Source organism: Caloenas nicobarica, chromosome 6 (assembly GCF_036013445.1).
Source record: "Caloenas nicobarica isolate bCalNic1 chromosome 6, bCalNic1.hap1, whole genome shotgun sequence".
Taxonomy (NCBI): Eukaryota; Metazoa; Chordata; class Aves; order Columbiformes; family Columbidae; genus Caloenas; species Caloenas nicobarica.
This window is the reverse complement of record NC_088250.1, coordinates 5,233,303-5,256,166: the sequence shown is the minus strand read 5'-3', so window position 1 is coordinate 5,256,166 and position 22,864 is coordinate 5,233,303. Positions and strand designations below refer to the sequence as shown.

At 45.0% G+C, this 22,864-nt stretch overlaps 1 protein-coding gene across 1 annotated transcript in view; it reads left to right on the top strand.

Moving 5' to 3' along the window:
• The window catches only part of KLF7 (KLF transcription factor 7), a 59,599-nt gene that overhangs the window by 19,345 nt on the left and 17,390 nt on the right, over positions 1-22,864 (top strand). The window contains exon 2 of the mRNA XM_065638171.1: positions 9,560-10,172. Coding sequence (XP_065494243.1) covers positions 9,560-10,172 — 613 coding nt within the window. The remainder of the gene's footprint in view (positions 1-9,559; positions 10,173-22,864) is intronic.

Here is a 22,864-nt window from a genome sequence, read left to right as displayed (position 1 = left end):
ATCATATTGTTAGCTCCTCTAACAAAAGACAGAAACATCTTGAATTAACCATGGTGGCTGCTTGGATGCTGGGAAGTCATTGTATCTTCCAGGAATACCAAGATATTGCATTCCTTCTAGGCTATTTTCTGGCTGCTTTGCTATTAATAACTTTGTCCTCAAATAGCACGTTCATATTGCAGCATATTAAAATCCATAACAACTGGGTGGGTGTCCACAGTCAACAGACCGAAGAAAGCGAGGCCGTGGCTGTGTAAATGGGCCCGCAGAGGTGTGTGCTGACTCCGAGCAGCTCATGGTCTGACCTGACAAGCTTTCTCAAGTCAACACATGGCAGGGCTCTTAATGGGAAGGTCTCCTGGCTTCCCGTGCCGTGTTGCAGCTGGTAACCATCCCGCCCGCTGGAAACCGTGCTGACACGAGACTGATTTCGTGATCCTTTGATGAGGAGTCAGCAGTGCCTTGTCCCGCTCTGACAGTGCTCCTTGAGTTGCTAGTGACGTCCACAAAATGCCCTCCCAGATCGCCTTTTTGTTTGATCTAATGCATTTTTGGGGATACAGATCTCATCCGGTCCCCGTGGGCTGCTGCCTGGGTTGCTGCTGAGTGGTTGGGCCGATACTGGCAGGTGCTTTACCAAGGTACTGCAGCAAATTGCTTTTTAAAGAAGACCGTGCTGCTTTTATCAGGGTGTGGAGCAGCCCTAGTGCACTGCCTGTGAGATCTCGGGCTGATCAAAATCCCTGGTGGCCGGAGTTTTGGAAAAGCGCCTTGGCAGAGCAGTGCAGGAAAGAAAAGCAGTGGAAAAACACCCCTGGCTGTAAGGGAGCATCCTTTGCAGGGCAGGCAAGTGAGTGAGAGGCAAGTTTACCTGCAGTGGGCTGTTGTTTCAGTGCATAGATGATGAAAACTCTGCCCTAGAAGTGGCAGAAACCAGTTTCTGAATACCTCCATATAGACTGCCCAAATTTAAAAAAAAAAAAAAGAGGACAAAAAAGAAACACATCCAAGTATCAGGATGTCTGAAGTTGATGTTGTTTTTAAATTCTTCCCATTTTTCCATTTGGGTCACATTGTTCCTAATAAAGTAGACAAGATTCGTAATACAGAATAACCATCTCCAGCCGTCAAAGAACATGTCAAATTCTGCTTCACGTAAGCCACAGAGTTAAATGGCGCTAATCAAGAGCAGAATTTCATGGAGTTTTAGTGCTGGCAAGGTCCTCATCTGATGTAAACAGGAACCATGAAATCAAGGCTGCTCTGTGCTGATTTACCCCAGCTGAGAATCCGGTTGTGCTTCCCATCGCTTTGTTTCTTTTCTAGTCTGAATTTTTTTTTTCTCAGTGCAACAGCGAAAGTCAAGTCTTCTGTCTTCTCTTTTCCTTGTCCAGACTGGCATATTTATCACAGTAGCACATGCATCTTCTTGCTCTTGTAAGATAACAAATTGTCCAAATGATTAAAAAAAGAAAAAAGTCAAAGAAAAAAAGCAGCAAATTGCTTTTTGTAAATGTGCTTGGACAGTTACTGTGCTCATGTTAAATTTAAACTTCAGCCAAACAGCCCACTGCTCCCTGCGTGGCTGGAGGCAGGCTTTGGTCTTATATGTTTATTATCATTTAGAAATGATATAAATGCTCTCTTATTCTTTTTTGTTCTGACCTTATTCTACAACACATTCCCCTCCTTCCTCCTGCTTCCTGTTTCCCAGACAGGTCCCCACCGCTTCCTCCCCACAGCCAAAAATAATACAAAAGGGAACACACAAAAGGTTTTTTGAGCCATGAGATGCGATAATGAATGGGCATCGTGTATGGGGTAGATCCAGTAGTCCCAGTGTAAAAATGTTGAACATGCAAAGTCTAGATGAGGAGTCGCATGTTTTTTGGTTAGGAATTCAGTGTTATGCATCCTCTTGTTTAATATGTTTTTAGGTCAGAGCGGAAGAGACGATTCGCAACCGAGGACTCTTATGAAATGCAGCATATATTGAGTGTATTGATCACATCTCTTCTTGAGGTTTGATGTAATAAGCTAATCGTGAAGGATTGTGTTTACGAATATGCTGTTGCCCGAGAGTGTGAGAACACAACTGGTGTGTACGTGTGTGTCAGCTGCTGCGGGAGAAATGTTCAGATATCTGTGGATGTTAATGAAACATCTCTAAAGAGTACATTTTTTTTCATTCATGATCCTATCCAGAGTAATTACAAGGAATCCAATTCTGCTGTGTAACCCCACTGCAATACTTTGTAAGGATGAATCTTAATTGAGGATCGAGACCTAAAATATTGCTCTGCTTTGTATGTTCCACAGCCGTCAGCATTTGCTCTCGCATCTCCATTTCCTGTGAGAAGTTTACCACACTCTGGGGCATGCTTTGAACCTGGTCCTTTGATTTCAGTGGGAGCTAGGACTGGCAATTCAAGGAGCTAATTGTGCCTTTTTGCTATTTATAATGCTAAATTAAAGCTGCTTCCAAACCGGATGGCAACAGGTTAAATCCACATTTGAAGAGGTTTGGGGAAAAGTTTGCAGTGAGGGCCATTAGCCAGCTCACTCAAAGCCAACTAACGTTGTTATGTGGATAAATGATCTCTTCAGAAAGATTTTGAAACACACCTTACGTATATATAATTTCTCGAATGGTCATTGTATGGCTGCTTGCCGTCTGGATTGCACGGCAGCGTGCGGGGCATGTGCTGGTTTACTAACACAATGGGCTGCCCGCGCTTTTGAATTCTTGATTTGGCTCCCCTTAATCCTCTGCTGACATTTGTGCTATTTTATGTTGTTGTGACTGGTTGCAGATATTTTTTCTATTTTTATTAAACAGGTTTTTTAAAAAAACCCAAACCTCCAAAGCGCTCGTTCAGTGTTTGCAGATTTCTTTCATCCTTTTTTTATCTAGATGCCTATCAGATCCAGCCATGCTTAGCTGCAGTCCTTTGTTCAGTATCTCACAACCAGTGCGCTGAAATTCTCTATGCTTAGAGCCCAAATACCACAGATTTTTAGTGAACAAATTTGGCTTGTCCATTTAAAAGAATATGGTAGATAAGATATAGTTCATTATCACTAAGTTTGGGAATAAATCTTGATTTTGACTCCTTGGTTAGTGTTACAGGTTCAGACTTCTTTTTTTTTTTCCCTCTGTTTGAGGCATTTGTTTTACCACTTATTGCTGGTGGTGAAAACTGCAAATTTATGGCAAAATTGATTTTGATCCTTTGAGGTCTAGCAGCTGATTAAAGTCTTTGATAACCCTAGTTACATCACGCCCCAGAGCAACAGGGAAATGGCTGGTGTTTATATGAAAAGACCGGGAGTCTGTCCTTTAAATCTGCAGAATCTGGTGGCTGGTGAGACCCATTTAGAGAGGACTAGCCTGGTGGCTCGGGCATACCGTGAAGTTACCACAGGAAAACAAGTCTTTGCGCATCAAATGATCTTTGCTGACTATGTGTGTGCCTGTTTTTTGCTCTTGGCAGAAGCCGGCTCATTGAACGTACGGTTAACTTCATTTACTTCATATACACAAGAGATTAAGAACATGCATGCAGATATTTACCACGAGTTAGTTGCCATTGTCTTATTGTTGTACCTGCTAAGTGGCTCTAGCTGCCTTTTTTTTTTTTTTCAATGAACTATATAACACATAGGTGAGATGTGCTGTCACATGACTAAGAGTTTTGTCTTAAATCCTTTGCAATAGAAATCATTTGCTATTGCCCAAAACTTTTGCTTCCTCTTCATTCATTTCGGACCGCAGTTTTCCCATTTCCCCAAGTGTATTTTGCAAAACTACTTATTTTAATACTAAAATTCTGTTTTATTTTATGCTGTTCCAAATGTTAAGCTTCTGATGTGCTGCAGCTTTTGACAACTAGCAACTGCCCAGTAGAGGTTGCCAAGAGGAAAAGCTGGAGGTTTTGGCAGCTGGGTGGGAACAGATGACAATCTTGGAATAGATGGACAAAAGCATTGGGTTTTGTTGTTGTTCAGGAAGTAATGAAGGTTTTTTAAGCACTGGGAAGAAGATGCATCGTTCAAACCTTGTTTCAGGGTTAAGGACAAAAATAGCATGGCATTTCAGGGAAGACAGGTAAGTTTTGAGTCTTTTACTCCTCTCGACTTCAGGGCTGCCCCACAACACCCAGTTCAATATGTAACTCTGGCATCAGCAACGCAAGTGCCACCATAGCTCAAAGCTTTCGCTGTTCTGCTGAAGGATGAGATGCTGACACTGAGCACTGGACCTGCTGCCGCTGTTTGCTCTGATCTTAAGCGTCACTGACCTTAGAATTATTGCTTTGGGTTGCCTTCTGGTTGAGGATGCTTTCTCTTCCTTTGCAGTCTGGAGAACTTTCACAATTACTTAGAGATGAGGCTTCTTTTTTACCTGCCAGTGGAAAGCAACGAGTTAATGATGGAGGCTGGAATTTGACCTTCACTGTTGTCTGTATAATTCCACCTTGCTTGTATAAATTGTGCTGCAAAGAGAATACTTTCAAGTATTGTAAACAGAGCTGGTAGATCAGACCGGCTTGTCAACCACATTCAACATACTCATTCTCTGTCATAGGCTGATCTAAGTATCCAACTTCTTAATTAGGTTTTGGCTAACTTCCAAGATTGGTGCTTGATGTCCAATTATATCTGCAGTAAAAAGGCACTTAGAAATCACTAGCATTTCCAGATAAGAACTTCCCATGATCTGCTAGAAAAATTCAAAACCCAGAAGTTATAAAATACTTCATCATCAATAAAAGAGGAACCCAGTGAATCTGTTGATGAGGTGTGTTCCCTGACTTTCTGCCCTCAAATCATTGTAAGTGTTTGGACTTTGTTTTACTCTTGACAGGACTTTACTGTTACCACACTGTCCTGTTTTTAGTGCACAAAACTCGCAGGAGTTTGAGTGCTGTAAAGACTTCACAGCATGGGCAGGTGCTTCTGAAGTGACCTGTGATTTTTAGACCAGTTCTTTGCAATTCTTTGGAACAAGTTTAGATTTATACCCTGGGAACTGAGAGTTCATTTTAGGGTCATCAGTTGGAATCAGATTTTCCAGAGCTGTCTGAACCTGAACCCAGATGCCAAACTCGGGTCCCTGCAAATGCCCCTGGCCTATGGGCGCATCTTTGCCTCACCATTCTCGGAAGAGGAGACAGAGACATCAGATACCTCCACTGCTCTAAGACTTGGTGCATCAATGACAGTGGTGGTCCCAGCTAGAGCCTTCCTGCTGGTTGCTCTCTGGGGGAAGGTGATGAAGTCAAACCTCAGCATCATGAGTGGTGACTCCGGCTCCTTCATACCTGGATTTTGAATGTTCTGGGTTGCACTTTAACTTGGACAGCTGTCAAGCACCCTAAAACTGAGCCAAACAGGGTATCTGCAAGTCTGGGAGGGATTGGAAAGTCTGAGGTTTTTCTTGTTGTTGAAGTTAGTACTAAAACTGTCTTGATTTCTGCTGGCTGCGCAATTAGGTGAGTGCTAAGCTCTGTGGAAAATGGTACACATGTATCACATCTCTACTATCAGAGGCACACGCTGGGTTTCTCTTGCATTGTATTTCATAGTGGTGAGCACACTTGACGTACTTGGTAAATAATCTTTACTTTCAGTAGATGAGCTATAGGTAAGTTCCAAAGGTGAGACTACAGGCAGATTAGAGCTCATACCTTTCTGAATTGGCAGACATACTGAACACTGAATTTCCCTGGATCAATGCTACCGCAAAGTCTGAAAGGACTTACAAGAACTAGGTCCTTATGGGGCATAGGATAATGCCACAGTGGTTGTCTTGTACTGTCTGAAGGATCTGGTGCTGCCTATGGAAGTGTCATGGGGTGTGTGGTTTACATGTATTCTGCTGCTATACGTGCCCCAGTCCTCTGAGATGATATTATAATGTGGGGAGCGAAGAGATGTTATGAATGACCAGTATGTAGGCAGGAAACACACAGCGTTTCTTACAGGTGATGGAAACGTGCCCTTGCTGGGAAAGTGAGCCTTTTTGCAGCTGGATCCAAAGCTGAAAAATCAGACTGAGACCTTGTCGGGATTGTGCCGTCCTTTTCTAGCTGGCTTTCTGCAAGTATGTGGGGTCTCACAAAGTCACATCCTATTATTTGTCGGCCATGAATCATCATTTCTTTTAGCTGGCTAAATTGAGGAGCGAGGTGCAAGGAGAGTGACCCTTGTTAATCAAGGCAGATGGGTTGAAGTCGTGGGTCACTTTTTATCTCTAGCCTGCGAAACCAGCTTGACAGCAAACAGCAATCTTATGGATCTTCTTGTGTTCCTGAAGGGAACCATCTTCCTCTTCCCATTGCAATTTTTGGAGTCTTTATTGCTGTAAATCCACACTGGGTGAGAAAGTTTAATACCCACGAAGTTGCCTGCAACATAGCAACCAAAGGATAGTCATACTTAGTGTCGCATATGACATGTATTACATCCATTACACAAAGCTCTTGCATGAGTGGTCAAGGAGAAGCTGGACACCCAACAGAACTATGACAAGATCTCTCTCCTGTCATAGGTATCCTTGGACCATTTTCCTTCCAGTCTGGTAGTGGAAGCAGGAGATCTGCAGGAGTTCGCCATCATCTGAATCCAGCAGTTTGGGTTCATGTCTCTGTGGATAGTGGTCAGTGGCCTACTGCTCCCACAAAAAATTCGTAGTTTTTGATGTCCTGACTGGCAAATGACTTTGTGGGAATGGAGACCAAAGAACTCTCCTGCCCCTCCTCACGGTCCACGGGGTTGCAGTGGGGAACCTTGGTGGTCTCAGCCTGACTGGTTTCAAAATTACCTCACCGGGGCAGGAGTGAGGAAAGCCTGCTGGTTCCAAAACCCTGCCTCAGCGCTCCCTGGGTGGTTTGGGCCAGGAGAGGGAAGGTCGCGTGAGGTACTTGGCAGAAGCTGGAGAAGTGCATATGGGGAAAGATGCTTTGTTTGTGCCGGCCACTGCCTGCTCTGGCAAACGCAGCAGCAGGTACGGCCGTGGTGGGGGGTGAAGGAGGCGCTGAGACCGTCACCCCTCGCCAGGCTTTGTCTGCCATGCAGATTAGGTGGAGGGCTTTTCTGGCTCAGCGTTGCTAGGCTTTTCCCCCCTATTGACTTGGTGGAGATGCTGAGGGGGGCGGGAGGGAGGGACTGCATTATATTGTTTCTTTGAGTTGTTGGTGGTTGGTTTTTTGGTTTTTTTCCCCCCCCCTCTATGGGGAGATGGGCTTGATCCACTGGTTTTGGATTTCAGAGGCAGAAGGCAAGACATGACCAGCTGGTGTCTTGAAATGGCACAGGTGCAATGGCCGCGGGAGGGGGGAGCCAGGAATAATTACAGGTTTCTGAAGCATCAGGCTTTGCCTGAAAAGGGCTCATCGAGAAAGTGCTCTTTATGGAAAATTAATGGTGAAGCTGGAAAAAACTGTCAGGCCCACTATTGTTGTCATGGGGTAGTGATGCCTTAAAGGAGCAGCACCTCCCGCTTGCCTCCCCTCCATGGGCAGCCTGGAGCCGGCACGCAGCTTTCTGATCCCACAGCAATTGAAATTTCGTGTCACTGTCATCAGATTTAATGGCCTTGAGTCCCTGTCTCTTTCTTCCCCCCGCCCCGGCCCCGTTTTCCATCCCTAATTTATGATTATGCTTGCTCTTTCCCTTGGAAGCCTTTTATTTATTCAGCCCCAAAAACCTGTTTCTGCCCCACTGGGTGAAGGCTAAGTGGGCCAGAAAGCCCAAATTACTTGATGTGGGGAATTAAAAAGCATCACCTCTCTTGGTGAGGGGGATTACTCCTGAAAGCCTGTGGAGCATGTTTGGAAAGCAGCCCCTAAAACCTGTTAGGATTCAGCTGGGGAGAGACGAGATCCCCAGCTGAAGCCGTTCCTTGTGGTCCCAGAAATGCACTTTAAAAAGAAAACTGCAAGGTTGCTTAAGGCATGAGTATTAACTGGTACGTGTCCCGCTCTGTGTGCAGACAGAGCGTCTGTACAGTGTCATGCCTCTGAAAATGACCTGCATGCTAAAGTATAACATGTTCCTATGGCCGTTTTGTTGCTTTTTGTCCATCTCTACAGCTCGGGTCTATAATCAGCTATTATTTTTAAAAAGAAACAGCAGGTAACTGTCTGACAAATTCAGTTCTGAACTCTGAAAGTCATCCCAGCAGATTGTATCTGCAGCCGGCAGTGCTGCTCCCTGGGTACATTGAAAATAATAATCTTGAGTTATCTGATAGCTCCTAGAGAGCTGTGAGAGGGGCCTCTTTACGCTCCTGGGGATGGGACCTTTGTACCCAGGAGGGAGGAGTCTCTGCTTCTCCTCTGGTCATACAAATCTTTTGTTTCTTGATCAGATGCTGGACTCTTCAGGTTGAGGCATAGTTGGGTTGCCAGCTCCCATAGACTAAAAATTTTTGCCTAAAATCCCTTCCTTACTATCTCTAGAAGTGTCCTCTGAGGAGTAGTTTTTAGAGGTTTCTAAAAAGTATTAGTTAGAATGTCTGTTTCTTCAAGTCGTGTGAAATCGCAGTGATATTAAACCAGCTAGCCTTTTGGGCAGTGAGAAATGAAAAATAGCACTAATAAGCTCCATTAAAAGCTCCTGAAACTACAGCAAATGGTTTTCTATAAACAATAAAAGTTTATAATGTTGGTTATGGAGAACACTGGGCAGTGTGATGGTGCCTGGAGCTCAGGGCACCTCATCTAAGGTACATTCAAGTAGGAGGCTCACCCCAACCTCATGCTGGTCATCACTGCTGTGGTGATGCAGGAACATATTTTGATGTGGCAACCTCTTGACTGCATCTTCACCTACTTTTTAATAAAGTGCGCGCATGTGTTTGTGTGCAAGTCTGGCCTCTGTACACAGGAAGCCCCGTTTGACCAGATGTGCCAAAACCCCTCTAAAACTGACGGTAGGTCTCTTTTTTTTTCTGTTACATCTTTAGATCTTTCAGGCCCTTTAAACAAGCTGTGGTGTCACTGGAAGATTTTCCCTGCCTCCTGTCTTAAAACACTATGCTTTAGAACTGTGCTGGTTTAGGAACAGATTGGGCCCCAGCCAAGTATGCTGAGTTAAATTTGGAGTGAAAGTTAATGTTTGTGAAGGAAGAGAAAGCGGTTCTTTGGAGAGGTGACATTTTGTTTGTACGTGGCCAGGCGGTGAGGCCATTGGGATGGTTTCATACAGAGGTGACTGTTGGCCGGATTACACTTAAAATTGGGAACAGCCTGGTATCCATGGACAATGTACAGATGTTCATTAAAACGTAGCAGATGCTTTCTGGTTGTCATATCTTCACTTCTACCATAATATCCACTACTCTATGCGGATATTCCCACACGCTGTCTCAGAGCAGCATCAAACACGTGCCAAATCCTCATGTCTCCCAAAATGTGACAGTCTTGTGCGAAGGTGCTGTTGTGCATGAATGCTGTCTCTGGATGGCACTGGACCACGTTGTTCTCCTGCCCTAGGTGGGAGCAACGCTGTAATCTCCCTCTAACAGTGGTTTCTCTCCCTTCCCCTCCTGCAGACATGCCTGGAGTTGGAGCGATACCTTCAGACTGAACCGCGGAAGATCTCAGAGACTTTTGGTGAGGATTTGGACTGCTTCCTTCATGCCTCCTCAGCCCCAGATGCAGAGGACAGTATCCGACGGCTGGACCCCATCCTTTTGCCAGTGGAGATGAGTACGTGTGACAAAAGCGCCAATATGGACATTATCCTCTCACGGGACAAGCTGCTGTCTGAGACGTGTCTCAGCTTGCAGCCCACCAGCTCTTCCACTGAAGGCTACACAGCTGTCAACCAGGCCCAGCTCAATGCAGTAACCTCATTAACACCCCCTTCCTCTCCGGAGCTCAGCCGCCACCTCGTAAAAACCTCACAAACTCTCTCAGCAGTGGATGGCACGGTGACGTTGAAATTGGTGGCCAAGAAAACTTCACTCAGCTCCGTCAAAGTGGGTGTAGCAACAGCGACCGCGGGGACGATAAAAAGTGGGCAGAGTGACAGTGAACAAGGAGGTACAGGGGCAGAAGCATCCCCAGAAAACAAGAAGAGGGTTCATCGCTGTCAATTTAATGGGTGCCGCAAGGTTTATACAAAGAGCTCCCACTTAAAGGCTCACCAGAGGACTCATACAGGTACTTGTGTAGGATGCTTCTCTCATCTTGTCTTCCTGACATCTAACTGTAACCACCTCCTTTTATTCTCATTTAGAAAAGCAAAAAAATATCTTCTGAAAGTCCAAGCTTCTATGAAACAGGGCAGTGGAAAAATATGGTAGGCTAGCAAATGTACACATTGTTCAATAGAACGGAGGAGTTCACCATCTACCATTAACTTGGTGGGGTTTCATTTGTCTTTTGGGGCTTGATGCAGAGTAATTTTAGGATACCTAAGGGATGTAAATGTATCATTCGTGTTAAAACTGTGGGCATGCCAATTTGGGTTTTTGGCACTCACTTCCCCAAGACAACTTTAAAAATGTTAATTTTAGTCAACTGTTAATTGCTTCAAATAGAAAATAGCATGGGTAAGTTTTTATTGCCTTTTGTATGGGGGAAAAGAGAAAAATGTATTTCAGATCTGAGATATGTGGTTTAGGAATAATGCGTGCATGAGAGAGCATGTGCGTAGATGCAGATTTGTAGGTACACAGTCACATGTACCCTCGAGATAAAATACAGTGAGAAGAAGTGAAAGAATGACATGGAGCTTGAATGGAGTAGCATTGGTAGAGAGAGGATAGGATGTATGGAAAGATGTCAGGCTGATATTTTGGGTAATATTTACTAATGTTGCATATAAGCTCCACTGTGTAAGCTGCTTGAAGCCTACTGAATTGGCTTAGGTTTGGCTGTTCGGGATCCCCACTCTCCTGTCAGTTTTTCACAGTCCCCGGTAGCTTTTCGGCTGGTATTCATCGGCAGTAATAGCTGTGCGGTTTGCTTGCGTTGCTGCTTTGTTCTAAGCTTCACATGTGATGAGAGATGATAAATTGCCATTAGCACTGTCTTATCATGTGATTATTCTTGTTTCCAGAGGGATTGCTGTAATCAGTTTTCTCAATTTTACTGTAAAATGTGTGGTCTCTTACAATAACTGCACATTTAGTTCACGATCTTATCATGTAGGCAGATTCCTAGAAGCAAGGTTGTTCTTGCAAGGTAGAAAATAACATGTTGGACCAGTGCAGTAAATCAAACAAATGTGTGGGTTGTTAAGAGAGCTGCATCCATCAAATACTAGGCAGCCCCGTAAAAGTTACATGGTCTGAAGTGTAAATCATATTAAGACATAAAAGGCATTGGTTTTGATCTTTTTATATGGGCTTTCTAGTGCTTTTACTGGGGATAGCCACCTTGCCAGGAGTCACCTCACTTGTGATGCAGTGATTTGAAAGCCAGTGAAAGTAGTGCAGTCGTTTTAAAATCTGCAGCAAGGTGGTCAGGAGGCTCCTTGTAGCACTGGTGCTGCTGTGAGGCTGGCCCCCAGTGGGGCCGTCTGGGGGGACACCCTGGCCAAGGCCTTCCAGCCAGCGATGGGGCTCCCTTGAAGGCACCAATGCAGAGCGTGAGAGCTGTGGATGCAGCAGGCTTGTCTGTCCAGGTGTGACCCTTTGATCCTCCTTGAGCTGGAAGTGGTGGGTGAACTTGTGGAGTTTTTCTGGTTTTGTCACCCAGTAGGTGGGGATGTGGACAGGGAGTCCTGAGAGAGCACTTGCAAAAACCACTACTCTTTCAATACCTCCACACTTTGGAGTCAAAATCTTGCAAGCTTTTGCATGCTTTCAAACTCACCCTGGTTGAATTTTGTATCTGAGGTCAAAACTTGGTTTACAATTAATCCATGACGAGAAACATTTCTTAATGGCCATGTGATACTTCTGTTGACAAGCCTTAAACTGTACATGGTGCCCCTGATGTGTATGTATGTGTCTGCCCACCCACAGCAGTGAAAAAGTCAAGTCCACCTTTGCTGGCAGATGGGGAAGACCCATATCAGATGATGAGACGGCAGCTGACTGGCTGCAGTGCCCACACCTCCCACACCCAGCACCTCACCGAGTGGGTTCAGCGACCCCTCTGATCTTGTCAGTTAACCCATCAGTGGTTTAACCATCCCCTAAACCACCTAGTAGTTTATGGGAGTGTTCCTGTTTCCATCCACCAAGTCCTAAGCAGATAGTGTAGGTTGTTAGGAAAGCAGGAAGGCAGAAGACAAGAGGGAATACGAACCTGGATGAGGAGCTCTCCCGTCTTTGCAGCCATATAACCACCCTGCACGCGAGCACGTCCTGGCCGTGTGGAGCTGTGTAGAAAGCACAGTTTCATTTTACGATGAGGACTGGCTGCAGCCTTGTTGTTAAAATACATCTTTGATGTGGAACGTGGGAGCAGGTAGACACTCGGCTCTTGTTTTTCGCCATGGAAAGCAAATTGTCTAAATACCTTTGAACATGTACATCTTCGGTGCAATCTGAGTGAATCAAGGGAAGGGGTGTGATAGACTTATCTAATTAGGTTATTTGAGTCCAGAGCACAGACTCATTCAGACCCCTTAACCTGCTTAAGTGCTCTGTTCCCTTAAAAATCACTGACTGTTGGATGCCTTAAATCAGATCTGGTACAATCAAGACATTAAATCTGTTCATGCTGACCTCTGCAGTGGGGTTTCCCTGCAGAGAGCTTCTGCCTCTGCTAAAAGAGAGGGACAGAGAGGAATAGCTATGGAAATTTGGGACTCAATTATAAACGGCAGGGCTGCCTCCTTTCCCATGCGCGCCTTCAGGGCTGGGGACAGGGAGCCCTTTTCTCCACCAGTGCTTTGTTTTTTTCACACCGTGAGCTGAGTGCGCTGTGGGTTGCGAATGCACCCAGCAGTGCCAATGGCTGGTAGCCACTTGGCTTAGTCAGTGGCTGAGCCAGAGGGGTCTGAAATGGTTGTGAGATATTTTCCTTTGGCTGGTAGCTTGTTAGTATGTCATGCAAGAACTGTCTGCCAGTGCGGGCTCTGTATAAAAGGATGTTGAGTGCCCTGACAGACAAAGAGCTCTCATTGTGGGGTTCACAGGCTGGGAGGCAGATGCGGGCTGGTCACCCAACTTGCACATGCAAAGTCCACTCACTGGATCAAAGAGATTTACTGCAGTGCGTGAAAACAAGAAAACCATGGGCTGGGGAGCTTAGGGGTGGAAGGCGGCAGAAGGAGGTTGCATTCCTTTTGTTCGTATGTAAGGCTGACCAGACAGATGCTGGCTGGCGTTCCTCGCTGCTGCGTGATGAGCCAGGCTGGGCTGGAGGCAATACAGACTGATAGCAGCTTGTTAAACTGGAGCCGATCTTAGGGCTTTACTTCTCCGGGGAGCCCAGAGATGGTCAGACCCTACATGGCACTTGGCGCTGTACAAACTTCTCTTGTTACTCTCCCCTATTTTCATCTCTTAAGACAATCAGGACAGCGCTGTAAGGCCCATCAGTGGTTGAACTGGTTATGAAACCACCTTCTGGATGACCTTTGGAGAGGGAAAAACAATCATCTGTGTGGGAGAGAATTTAATCTGGAAGGGAAAGGGAAAAACATTGTCTGGATGGAAAGGGAAATGAAAATATTTGATTGAATTCAAAGTAAGCTGGGACAGCTGAAGTGAGGGGTGTGTAAAGGAGCTAAGAGCAGTGGTGGGACTGACTGCCAGAGGGCAGCAAAGAAGCCACTCAGGGGAGAAATATCAGCTGGGCCTGTAAACAGGAGGAAAAGGTGAGCTGTAGGTTTGGAAAGACCATGCTGCCAATGTGAGAGTAAGGTAAAAACAACTAAAGAAGGAGCTACCAGGACTGGCATGGTAATCCAGCCCTAGCACATTCTCTCACACTTATTCATGGAGCAGACATCAGTGCAAACAATGACATTTTGTCTCTTTCGAGAGACATAAATTTTCATCCAGCCTTCACACATGCATGGAGATGAATTGCCAATGTAATGGAGAGTGGAAAGGAATGGAGTTAAAATGAGCCAAAACCCATGTATAGTCATGAGTACTCCCTAAATTAGAAAACAGGACATTGCTGGTGAGTGTCTGGATGCGAATAAGTTTTAAGGGTGAGCTGAGCTGGCCTGTGACCTATGGAGAAATTAGTCATGGGACATTGCTGTGTCTCCCAGATCAAAGACCTCTGGAGGAGATTTCTATCTCCTGACAAAACCATACATATCAGCCTTCCTTTCAGTAATGTGCAGAGGAAGGTATGAGATGGCATGGGTGCTTTCTGGCCAGAGATAAAGCATCACATATAAACTGACCAGGAAATCCTTAAGATTGGAATAGTGATTTAAAAATGACCCTTAGGGGGTTCTGCTGAGGTTTGCATTTTATAAGTATCAGAAGGTTTTGGACTTTTTTCTTAATGCATCTAAAACCAGGATCTGATATAACCTAAGCTCAAGTCTGAGAAACAGCAGCTGGGCACCTCACATCTATGTTTAGGTTTCTGAAACCTAAAACAAGTGGGAAATACTCAAGTAAATAGATGTTATGAATCTACATGTGATCTTAAGATAGCACTTATTTAAGTGGAGTTTGTTTCACATTGTCAGAACATCTTGTTTTAAATTACATAGTTCTTTGATCCAAAGTGCTGGGTGAGATCAACAAAAACAAACAAATCCACCCTGCAGGAAAACAAATTACTACATTTGCAAGAAAAAGACGAGAGACACAAGAGTATTAGAAAGAGCATTAATGAACAGGAAGGTTTTTGAGATGGGATTTAAAAAAACAGAGAAGAGCTTTCCCAAAATGTTTGAGATAGAAGAGGAAAGGTCCAGAATTTGGAAATGATTGTTAAAGACCAAATTGAAGAGAGTAGGCTGGATGATAGATAAGGACAATTAATACAAAATAAAAGGCATAATAGAGCAAGTAAGATGATCCGTGTCAGTGATACCACATGAAGGGTAAGCTGCATTGCTGTGTTGTGTTAGTGTGGTAGCACCCGTGAACAGAAAGCCAATGAAGAGAAAGAAAAAGTAAATAGCCAAGCACGGCACCAATTCTGCAGGATGCAAGATTTTGAATAATGACTTAGGGAAATGCATTTGGGAGAACAGTGTAAGTAGCACAGGAGAAACGAAAGCCAAAGCCCAAGATGTTTTGCTGTACAGAGACCCGCAGCTTCATCGCGAGTCCCCAGCTCTGTGTGTGGGGCTGCATCCTGGTGAGGGGACGTGGAGGGACACGGAGGGACATGGAGGGTGCTGAAGCTCCTGTGGCAGCAGCTGAAGCAACAGGCGAATTTGCCACTGGAAATGAGAGCAAGGGAACTGAGGAAGGAGGGGGTTGTGAGGAAAACCTTCATTGAGGGCTGGATTTGTTTTGGGGTGCAGTTGCATCGCCAAATTTGAAATACATGTTTTGTTGTGAGATTGGGGTTTTTTGACGTTTCTTGGGTAAAAACATAAAAAGCGTTTATCTAAGCTGATGAAAATAAGCCCAGCCTGATCATGAGCTCTTTAAAACTTGATGGTTTTGAAGCCTTTTAGCCATTTGGCAAGTTCGGAGGGGAGTGTTGTGATTTCACTGTGGAGGGCCAGAGCTTCACTTCGTTATTACAGCCAGAGTTTAGACTGAGGAAATGAGCTTTGTGAACCTCCCAGGCGGCAGGAGGACGGGCCCTGCCAAAAGCAGCCCTCGCCATTTAAAACATTGGTGTTCATCCATTGCTTAGTTGCTTATACCTGAATTCTCAGTCCCGTGCTTCTGCTCCATCATTTGCCAAATCAATAGCACGAGACAGTCTAACTGCCTGAGTTTGAAAATGTAGATAGGTATTATTTGCCATATGAGATGATCTTTGGCACAAGGGAGACCTGGAAAGTGGTGTTTTCTGTCTGCTCAGCAGCTGCAGAGGGAGACTGCGGGCACCTCCAAGTGTCACAGCAGGCAGGAGACATCTCTGCTTTGTCTTCCAGTGTTTTCTTTATACCCATCTACCCCCAGCCCCTGTGAGGCACTCGGTGAGGGGCCGAATGACAGGGATCGCAGAGAAACACTCAAAGAAAAAACCCACAACTTGTCTTCTGCCCATTTCCCTTTGTGTTGCCGCTGTCCCACGCTGGGTACAAATGGCAGGTTAACGACGAGAAGCTGTGATTGTGTTGTCCGTTTGTCCAAAGTACTGGCACTTCTGAAGTGTTTGAGGTCACGCCAGGCCTGAATCAGAGATAGGTGCTCAGTGATGCTGGTTTAGGCTGGGGTGGGCTGGCTGGACGAGAAGGGGCTGAGCAGGCAGAGAGAGCTGGAGTCCTCTGGGCAGGAAAAGCCAAGTGCGCTACCCCTTCTCTCAAAAGCAGGTGCCAGGTTGGGCTCTTCCTAAGCACAGTTTGGGTATTTGAGCCTGGGTCACATCTGGACAAGCAGCCGGGAGCATGGATGGACATTTCCCAATCCAGAGCTGGCTGTTCACACCCCAGGCAGACACGGTCCTGCAAACCTGCGCACCAGCAGACAGGAGCAGATGAACTTCGAGGAGTTGTGGAAGTTGACCTAAATACGGCGGACCTAAATGTAGTGTCCAGGCTTCTGCCAAGGGTGGTGGGGTCCCAAATAAAACCATGGGCACCATGGTGTAGGTGGTGCCCACCATATAGCACAGAACAACCGCGGGTAGGGGGACCAGCCAAGCCTGCATTAGCACTAGGAATAATGGCTGAAAAAAATGTACTTAAAGATAGCTAAGGGGCAAACTTGTAATGCAGAAAGTGCAGGGCGGATTTCATCAATAAAATTGCCTCTTTCTGTTTTGCTGGAGTTTAGGAGAACACGTATTTGTGCCTTCAGAAAACAACTGTCTAACACCACTCTCAAAAGCCAGTTGGTTACCACGTGCCAAGCAGTGAATGGTAAAGCACTGCAGCAGATTGAAATGAATGAGAGACAAGGATGTCAAGTGAGGGCAGTTTAAAGACTAGTGCAGCCATTTCGGAAAGGCCAGGACAAAATACTGCCTGGGACCTGTCTTATCCACAGGTCTCCAAGTGTCCAAAACCTTCGTGGCACTGCAGAACGAAAACCTTTCCATAGGTCAGCTTTATACATAATAAGAAGGCTTAGTAAGAATTAAAAACCTTTAAAACGTTGCAGGCCAGTTCACATTCCCAGCAGTCCCCAAGTGCCCACCCAAATGGCGTTGGGCAGATTTTCTTCTGCAGGTGTCTGACCTTCCAAACCTGGGACTGAAAGCTGGGGCTGCAAAAACTGAACACTGAAAAAACATTTGCAGGCGTGCTAGTGAAGTTAACAGTGACAAGCACGTGTTTCAAGATAAAAGTTGATCCCCGGCTGAGTTCTGAAAGAAAGGTGTCCTCACTGTATGGCAGTGCACGTTCAGAAGCTTAGCAGGGATTTATTCCTTCCTCCTGTACGTCTGGTCTCTTGCCACTGATGGAGGGAACTTAATAGATCAGTTGGACAATTTTGCAATGTCATTCTGGCTTTTTATGATGACCATAAGTGATCATTAGTGCACCAGAAGCTTGTATTAGTTCTTGGAAATGAATGTCATAAACATACAGGCGTGCACATCTGCATCTACTTTTGTTCAAGATGTAACTGCATGGAACTGTACGATGGTTAATTTTGCATAAACTTCCATTTGGACATCATCTTGTCGGTCACTTGAAACTTTGCAAAGCTTTTCCTTCTTCAGAGTGAGATTTTCCACATTTGGTCTTTTTCCAGTGTGGTTGCTGTTTGTTATTTTAGGAGAGGGAGGAAAAATATTTGTTTTTTAGGAGAATGTGGCATGTGTGTTGGGGAGGGGCAGGGAGAAAAGAGCTGTCCTCAGTGCAACAAGTTTAGCTAAAATCCCAGCCTATGTAATGGAAAATAGTCTTTGAGTGGAAGACTTCTATCTGTGAATATCTGAGTAAAAATTAACTTGAATGGACTAAGCTATAATCTGTTGTAAAATTACTTTCATATGAGCGTGGTACAAGTGATTCTATTTTATCATTAGTTCCTTGCAAAACCCATAGAATCCCAGAGGTGATTCTTTTCCTGGGCTTTGTTTGGCTTTGAATGTGTGTTAGGAAATGTGTTTCGTGCAGAAAATCTCTTTGTTTTTTAAAATGTTCTCCCTGAAGATGCAGCGTTACCCAGCAATGGAGTTGCATGGTACCTTTGTGCTCTCCTTTAGTTACACGTTACCCACTTTCCAACCAGGTGCTTGTCCCTCCCTTAGAGCTAAGGACAGGTAATGTATTTTGTGTTTTATTCCTGTGCTGTCTCTGCCAGTATGTATCTTTTTTTTTTTTTTTTTGGTCATCTTTCTCCAATTTTTGAGTGACAAAAGGGAGAAAATGAAATAACACGTAAATGCTGAAAAACAACAGCAATTTAATAGTTTGAATAAGCAAACCCCCACATTCATTAGCAAAAATATGGAGCAAAATAATTTAAAATGTTAGCATTTGGAAACGGGGGTGCCTTTTCCTCTTAGGGTTGTTTTGGTTTTTATCAGTTCTAGTCACTGATACATGTGTCTTATATTTTGCCTGGAATTTCTCAGAAACTCATGGCCTAAAACACGGCTGTCCAAAGAGCACATCTTCTATACACCACTCTGGATTATGGAAATATGTGCCACGTCCCACAAAAGGCTGGTCTTCATTGTTCACCCTCTGGGATAGTTCACCAAAAACAAAGGAAAAAATATATTTCAGGGTCTTGGAAAAATCTGACCCAGTGAACCGCTGCGTTTTCCTCCTTTTTCATCTGTTCCTTCTGCCACTGCTACCTTGCCTTGCATCTTTGAGCTTGCAGAGCTTCACTGAATCTGAAACTAAAAGCCCTTATTAGAGGAGATTTTTTTTTTTTTAAAGTTCTTGCCGCTCCTCTGGGGACCGAAGTAATGGCAGCTTGAAGCAGCGGAGAATGTGTAATTAGGGCAAACAGCAATGCTTGGCGTGATGGGGAGAAACAGGCGGAGAGGAGGGGAAGGTGCAGCAGCCCGGCGTGCGCGAGCTGTTACCAGGAGACCCCGGCACGAGATGCAGGCGATGCAGGGCGCTAATGGGCCAGCCCGGGTACCAGCCCGACCTGCCGCACAGCTGCTTCTGCCCTCCCGTTGCCAAGCAACCTTATCCTTCTTTTTTTTTTTTTTTTAAATATTCCTTCCCCCCCACACGTATATTCGGGAGGCTTAATTGGGTAGTTTTGCTGGCGGTGTTTCTGCCGGGTGCTGCTCTTCTGCTGTCCCCAGGGCCTGGGGCTGCAGGAGGATGCGCCGGCAATTAACGGAGCAGAAGTGCCCGGGCTGACGCCGGTTCTGTCCCCCGGCCCCGCTCCCCGCCAGCCAGGAGCTTCCTTCGGAGAAAAGGGGTCTGAAAGGGGAGCAGCGTTTCAAACGCTTTATCATTCACGATGGGAGTCTTGCATGGAGCTGAGAAGATAAAGCGAGGTGTTCCTGCTCACCTTCTATGGCGACAGGCGTTTGTTAAATGCCTCCCGTTGAGTAGAAAACGGAGAATTTCCATTTCTTTGAATGTTGCCACGTGCGTTGCTTTTCTCTGCTTCTCAGCCGGGCAAGTGGGCTTTGTGGATGTGTGTTAGGCGCACGTGTGTGTGTAAGACATAATGCTGCAAAACATCGTTTCTTTTCACGCGTTCGGTGGCCACACGCTGAACGCTGCTGCTGGCTCGGTAGACGAGCTTTGGCAAGGCCCTTAGGGACTAATCCGGAGCTTTGAAATTTGTAGAAAGACTGATTGGACATTGGGTCTGGTCCTTAACCTCTTTTCACCCGTCTCTAATAAATACATGATCAGAGCCATCTCTCTATGAGGGCACTGCTGACCTTTTTGGATGAAAGGAGCTGTACCTTGTTCATGGAAATGTGCCGCTTTTACACTTGATCATCCCTGCCCATCTAAAAATAGGTACAACCTTCTCACATTGTGTATTTCACAATCCTGTCACATTCCTCTTCTGCCCCATACTGTCTCCTGCCAGCTTTTCTCTTGTGCTTTGTCACCTTTTCAAAGGCTTTTCCATCTTTCCAGCAGGTGGCAAAACCGTGAATAAAATGCCCTTTTCTTTTCTTTTTTCTCTTTTTGGGCAGAAAGCATTGGTGAGCTACTTAAGCACTGACCACTGCCCCCCCTTGCATGCCTTTGTAATAATAAAAATAATAATTAGGCTTTCTATTCTCCAACAAAAATCAATTAGGAGTATATTGAGGAATGAAAGGCTCAGAAAAGTATCTGAAATTGATTTTTGTAATTAGTTTTACTGGTTGATGGGTTGCAGGCACATACGCTTAGATGTTAGCATTGATCTCCAGAGGATGTGTGTATTGAATAGCTTGCTCTTCCTTTTCTGCTGAAGAAATGAACTTATTAATCTTAAAAAGGGGGTGATGTTGTTGCGCGCTGAACCGCAGCTGCTCACGAGCTTTTCTGCCTGAGCCGTGTGATGGTAACTTGCTGAACCTGGTGTGAAAGTGGGAATATTTAACATGCAGCAGGTCTCGGGCTGCTCCTCTTGTGTGTCTCGTGTTTGACGGAGCGTGTGTGTGTAATGAGGGAGGACAGCACAGGCGGGAAGGGGACCTGTCTGCTTAGGGGATGTCATTTTTCTAGAAGTCCTTAAAACTGAATGTCCTTCTTCAACGTGCTTCTGTTAAATATCATGTAGCTCTTTCCATAGAAAGAGAGGGGTGACCGGTAACGTTTTTCTGTTACGCCATGTGCTGATGTTCAGCTAATTAGAAGAATTATGGCTCGGCTTCATTGGTATGCCATGTATGTAGCTTGTAAAGCTCTCAGGGACCCTTGGAGATGAAGAGTGCTACATAAATATAAAATATTGTCAATGTGATGTTCCACATTAAGCGTCCCATTGTGCTGTGGCAGACTTTCGTCATAAAATGCAAAGCAAATACGAAAGCCTGCCTGGTGTTTCTCTGCAAGGCAATCTGGGGGGGCTGCTTCTCATCAAAAACCCCACCAGCTTCTGGCATTTCTGAGCGACTTGTGGTTGCGCTGACGACATCCCCCTGGGCACCAGCCTCCCAATGATGCTTTGGGTCGTCCCATGGTGACACCTCTGTGACGGTCCGGTCCCAGTCACCGGGAACAGCAGGTCCCAAAAGGGTTTCTCAGAAAGGGTGGCAAGGAAAAGTTATTAAAATGCTCTCTTTAAAAAGCCAGTGAGACTACTTGATTCTTCACACATTTCTTAGCACAGCTTAGGCCCCCAGAGCCTTATGGGAGAAATCCAGGCGAGAAATCTTGGATTTAATACCTTTTTCAGTTGTAATTTGCAGCTTGTCTGGTTCTCCAGGAACAGCAGTCTTGGAGCAAGCGGAGCTAAAGCTGTCTTTCAATACATATTTTTAGACATTGAGGCTTTTAGAACTAGTTTCGTTTTGAATAGTTTTTAAATCACAGATTTTAAAAAGGAAGGAAATGTTTTGTGTTTCTTCCCTAATTTTTTTTTAATATCCTGAAACTACATGTAAATAATTCACGGTGGCTTAGAACACATGGTGATTTTTTTCAGAGGGTGTTTCTGTTGTTTTCTTAAAGATTCTTTTACATGCTAGTTTTGTATAGTTAACATGATATGGTATTAAGGAGCTCTTAAAACATAGTACAACAAATGTCTTATTTAAATGGCCTTAAAATGTACGCAAAGGTAGGATTTCAGTTTTTTTCCTCACTTTCTTTAAGCATTTTGGCTAAATTGGTTGTGCTGACAAAGGAGTCCTTTCACTGTACCACATTTTAGCACGGAGAGATGCCAGCAAGGATTCTGACTGCACTTCTGCACTGTCCTTTCTAGGGCTGGTCTGTCTTACTGAAGTTCATTGCAGGACTGGGGGCTTAAACTACTTGATTGTTTTACTAAGTGCACTGTAACCAACAGATGTTTGTGCTGTGGTGTTTAAGATGGGGTGCAGGGGAGGGATAAGGAAATAGATACAGATGGATAATCATAATATCTTCGTTTGCTTTGAATTCTGTAAAGATACAGGGTGAAACTCCAGCCTTAATGGGCATTTTTCCAATGACTTTGATGGAGCCAGGATTTCACACCGCAGCATTGTCAACTCACGCGATCTTCTCATGCACATCCCAAAATCTGGAGGGTTTTCTTCTTAAAGTCCCCGCTCCATGGAATAGAGGGCAAACTCCTTTCTCTGTGTTTTGTAATAAATGTTTCGAGCCTGCAGGGCTGCAAGGAGAAGTTTAAAATCGTGGCCCTAGGTTATCTGCAAAGCAGAAGGCAAATGATCTCTAAATTTTATTGTTTTCTTCTTTAAAATCTCATTATTTCTGTGGGACTATGACTTTTTAACCCTTGGGGCTGGCAATAAATACTGCATCTATCTATTAAGATTATACATCTTAATGTATAATAGGCCCGGTGTCCATTGTGTGCCGTAGTTTCGTGGTCTTGCCAGTGTCCTCAGCTGATCTTGGTTCCGTACCTCTGCATCCTCTAACCTGATGTGTCTCTGTTGAAACAGCCGCTGTGAGGTCTGCAAGCAAACCTGCCTTACTCCTCGTACAAAAGAAATATTCTCCAGGACCCAGGCCTGTGGGGTGTAGGTGGCAAGGACAGGGGGGCTCTGAATTTTGAGAAGTCCCCAGGACCAGTGCCACGTCTCCAGCACAGAACCAGCTCAGCTCTGTCAATTGTGTTTTGCTGGGAGCCTAATGAGTGTTTACCGCAGTAGTGTTGTTGGGATTGTGTGCTTGACTCTTCCATATTTTCAAATGACAAATTTTTGGCTTTCGAGAGAAAGCCCGAAGTCTGCATTGGTGGCTGCCT